The sequence below is a fragment of the Penaeus japonicus genome, unplaced genomic scaffold, assembly GCF_977035675.1.
Source record: "Penaeus japonicus unplaced genomic scaffold, GWHDUDI00000001_assembly GWHDUDI00000014, whole genome shotgun sequence".
Classification (NCBI taxonomy): Eukaryota; Metazoa; Arthropoda; class Malacostraca; order Decapoda; family Penaeidae; genus Penaeus; species Penaeus japonicus.
The window spans coordinates 7,548,559-7,553,780 of NW_028234416.1; the positions used below are offsets into that span (position 1 = coordinate 7,548,559).

A 5,222-nucleotide genomic window follows, 5' to 3' on the forward strand; every position below is an offset into this window, starting at 1 on the left:
GGTAGATGTACTATATTTACTTGTCAAGGAAATGACATCAAGCGAATATGAAACAAGCGCTGGTGTTATCATTGCTATATCATTTCATCAAATCAAATGCGTTAACTCTATTATCCGAAGTATAGATTACACACATATACACATATATATGTATATATATATGTATATATTTATATATATACTGTATATGTAAGTAAGTAAATCGATAAAAAGATAGATATGATATATCGAGACCAATGGCCGCGGCTGGGGACCGAGAGGATTCGAGTCGTGGTTACAGCCCACTCGGGTAACAACCCCTACGAGGGAATTCGTAACGAAAAGCCGATCCAAATCTGTATCTATGTCTGTTTATCTCTCTCTCTATGTATATATATATATATATATATATATATATATATGTACATATATATATACATACATATATATACATATATATACATATATATACATATATATTACATTTTGTTTACAGATATATAAAATATATATATTATATATATAATATATATATATATATATATATTATTATATATTATATATAATATACATTATAAGTAATTAATATAGTCACTCTATCTAACATATATATATATATATACATATATATGTATATAATATTATATATTACATACATATATATATATATTATATATATATCTGCCTATATACATATATTATATACATATATATTATATATATATATATATATACTGATTAGTATATATACATATACATATAATTTACATATACACACATATAATATTATACTATATATATATATATATATATATATATATCTATATATATAATATATATATATAATTTCCCCTAATTATACCACACACACCCACATCACACACACAAAATTTTACTATATTTATAACACACACATTACACACTAATATATATTATATTATATATATGATATATATAATGCGTGTATATATATATATATATGCGTCGTTTGTATATATTATATTTATATATATATATATATCTGTGTGTGTGGGTGGTGATTTGTGTGTGTGAATGTATATATATTTGTTTGTGTAATGTGTGTGTGTCTGTGTGTGTGTGTATGTGTGCGTGTGTGTGTGTGTAATATATAATATAAATATAAATATTTAAATATATATATACACACATATATATATTATATATATATTTTTAATATATATATATATTATATATTGAAATCGAATTATATATACACCCATCATCATCAGACAAAATTAATTAATGATATATCTATATTTCGTTTGTGTTGTGGCTGCGTTTTATCATATCTGTATGTTCACGTTATTGTGTTCTTGCGATGTACATATATACATTAGTATATAAATGTGTATTTGTGTGTGTGTGGGTGGGTATATGTACAAACAAGCACAAGCACAAGCGAGCGCGCACATACATATTATTCCTCTGTCTTACACACATACAAGCACATTATCTACAGAATTCATTGTTTCATTTGCTAGTACATTCAATATCTAGAACACTGAAGGAGATGCAGACTTGAATATATATATACATATATACATATGTATACATATATATATATATATATATATATATATATATATATATATATATATATATATATATATATATATATATATATATATATATATATATATATATATATATATATATATACATGTTTATACATATATACATATAAACACACACACACACACTTTTGTTTGTGTATATGCATATATATATGTGGATGTGATTAGTTTTTTTTTCTATGCTACTTTCAGACTTCAATCAGTGAAAAAATGCAATAAAAATCACTTTCATTATTTGTTTAGAATACCATGCTTATCCTTACTATATGTGTCCTTTTTGTTATTATTGTTAAAAATCACGCGCTGAGAATATATAAAAACAAAAACATATGTAAATTTATCTGAACTTAGGCCATCCTCGTATCATGATGCAATTCGTTATCATCTGATAAAGATAACAGTGGAATGGCGGAAAAAATGTCATAAGTTATTGATTTATTGCATTTATGTTTAATATAGATTTGCGCTTAGTTGAATGCGATTTCCTAACTCGTCCCAAAAGTATCATAACAATTTTCCATTCCCCACAACAAAGGTAAATTGTAATGCTATGCTGAATTAAGTATTTATAAATCTTCCTATCCTGTTATGCCATATGAACATTCGCTTACACATTCAGTGATCAAAATAGAACGAGTCAAAATTCATACAGCCTCCACCATTGTCCTACATATATTAGAAGTATGATATCTATAGACGATATTGTTTATCATCTGATTATGTCTATAAAAGTAAACACTAAACGTACACGTAAATGCATTATGGTGGTCGCCTCGCCCGAACCATCTTTGAGTCACACTCGAGGGGCATACTTCGCGGGCTTCCCAAGACACACAGGTAGACAGACACACCCTATGTTGCGCTCATCAATTATTTGGCTCATCTGTCTTTCTCTCTGTCTCTCCCTTTTTGCTCTTCTTTGAACCATCACTAAGTGATATAAGTGATTATTACATATCATTGATTGATATCATTCATTCATTTTATCTTTTGGGGCTTTTTTAAAACATTTCCGACAATACCCTTTCTTAAACTTTTTGTTTTTAAAGCTCGTAAACAAACATATCATCTAGTTTAGGTGAATAAAAAGAAGCGAATTAAAAAGAAGCGAAACGGAAAATTACTGCCTATTTTGTATTTGCATATAAGATGGCCCTTATCATCTCGTCATACAATGCCTATCATCTGATAAAAACACCGAACACCGCTTGCACTCGGATGGTGGATTACAGAACCATCCGTCAAGTAGGTTACACTACCCGGAGTAGTGACTATTGCAATTTTACTCTCCTCTTTGTTGAGTGTGGTTTACGAAGAGAAAGTTGTCGGTGTTTTTTCTATTTCATTTTTATGCACTAAATACATTTTCTAGTTGATATAGCGGGTCGGTGCGGTTGAATCGCTTGGCAGGTAGCAACGTGAGGTCGGGAGTGTACTGGTGGTTTCTGGTGACCTCCCTGGCCTGCTGTGTTCGACATGAGCTCTCATTAGCTGGCGGTGCTCCCTAATTAACCAATGCGGTGATGTGTCGGGATGATCACCGTCTGCTACAGCCTCACCCATCCACAAAGGCAGCAGGATATTGAGTCTTTTTCCTTGTCAAGCTCATGGTTGAACACTCGATCAAGGATAATGGCCATGGCGTAATCTGGGTGAGGGAGTCTATTGCCTTGGGTAGTTATTGCTCTTTGATTTCGAACCGTATTAACACCCTGGCCGTGTGAGAGAACCAGTTGTTATTTGTGCTCATAGCCTAGTGTGAGTTGGGTTGATTTGGTGGCCAGAGGACTCACACCACTCCAACCACTTTTCCTTCCTTACCCCTTTGGCAGTTTCCCGACTATCCCTGACAATCTCTCCCAGAAGAGCAAGATTCTCAGGGTATTTCTGCCTGAGAAAATGTCTCCTGCACAACATGTTACTCTGCTTGACCTCCTTTATCTCATCAATGTAGCACCAGGCGTCCTTGTAACTTCTGGATTACGAGTTTTGGCTATGGTTTGTGAGGCTGCCTTATGTATGGTATTTCCTACTTTGCCTCAAGCATATCCACATTTCCTGCCAGAGAGAAATAATTTGCTCACAGAATCTACAAGTTCCCGATTTACTATAAAGGTCATGGTTCAAGTGTCTACTATATTTCTTTCTTTTTAAGTTATCAAATGATTCATCTCTCTTTCTTTCATCTAGATTTTCTTTATTTATCTTTCATTCTTATTTTACACATCAGTGTCTTGTACATTAACGTACCTTATTGTGTAAACAATAATTTTCCATTTGCATATAACTAAGAACGGTTGATAACTCATTCTAAAAAATACGTTTTAATGGTTTGCGTTTCTGTATGTAACCTAGTTTCGATAAACTAAAGTAACAGAAAGAGGTAGAGGAAAAAGACGAATAATTTTTTGTATCTTTCATGTAACAATTCGAGAATCACAAGACAAAAGGGAGGAGTAATTTCGAAACCTCTCTCCTTCCGCGTCTCATGCAACCTCCCGGGCGTCGCCAGGAATTGAATCGTCCAAATTAAGTCGCCTGTTGAACGTCGTCCGTTGTTTAGAAGAAGAAGGTGTGCATGGCAGCCTCTGGCGGCGTTCCTGATGTGAGAGGGAAGCTGAGGAGGAGGCTCAACGAGTCCTTCGAACTTCTCGCTAGACGAGGCTACGAGGACTGGCGATTCCTCCTCCCAATCCCAGTGAGGAAAAATGCTGAAACTGTCGTCCTATTCCTCGGTGGATGCTTTCTCCTCAGATGCATCTTCCTTGTGGTCCGAAGGTTTCGCCCGCGAGGCCTTTATCCCAAAGGAGCAAGTGTAAGGGTAATTGTAAGGGACGTCGTAGGGGTACGTGTAGGGGCTTTGGACGTTGCCACCTGCGGGAGGAAATAACATATTGATTGCATATAAGAAATGTACGTAGAAAAGAATGGATATTTTCTTCGTGTAATTCTATATGTTGGAACTGAGATATCTCTCTTACTTACCAAATATATTGGTAAATAATACTTTTTTGTTAAATGAGGAAAGTCCCTTTCAACTAGAAGATCTGGACCGTAGGATAGGCGGGGGGGAATGCTGGCTGGTGGTCATTGGTTCTATTGATAGTTATTGAACACGTGGGGTAACGAGGGGTTAAGGACAGCTGGTTTGGGCGTAGGGGCTATTGGGTAGCCGTAGTTGGGGGGTCAGGAGAGAGCAAGGAGAAGGGGGACCGCACGGCCAGGCACACAGCACAGGGACGCGATGGGCGGAAGGAGAGAAGAAGCAAGAACCAGCTGTTGGGAGGTCAGACAGTGTATCGAATCTTTGTTTATATGTGTATCTTTTAAAATTTGTTTCATATAGAAATAATGGTCATATAAGTGGGTGATTCTAATGAACTGCCAGGTCAGTTATAAGAGAAGTCATTAAACGATCTGACTCAATTCCAATAAATAGTTTATAGATAAGTGAAAAAAGAGGTTCAAACTCTAGCTACATAATAATACCACAAAAGAAAGGTTTCCTCACCATAACCTTCATGATGGACGTTTGTCTTGTGAATTCCCAAGTGGACGACTGACATCTCCCTGGATTCGCTGTCGGCATATATAGCAGGCTGGATCTATGGTGACGTCATAAGATGATACACAGCGTATGATTTATCA

At 34.6% G+C, this 5,222-nt stretch overlaps 1 protein-coding gene across 1 annotated transcript; it reads right to left on the reverse strand.

The window, feature by feature from the left end:
• Positions 1-3,975: 3,975 nt before the first annotated feature.
• LOC122245437 (uncharacterized) lies at positions 3,976-4,449 on the reverse strand (the record flags this gene model as incomplete). Its single annotated transcript, XM_086543670.1, is given in 1 exon segment — positions 3,976-4,449. A coding segment is annotated over 1 exon segment (150 nt), but the record flags the coding sequence as incomplete, so codon positions are not given.
• Positions 4,450-5,222: the final 773 nt, after the last annotated feature.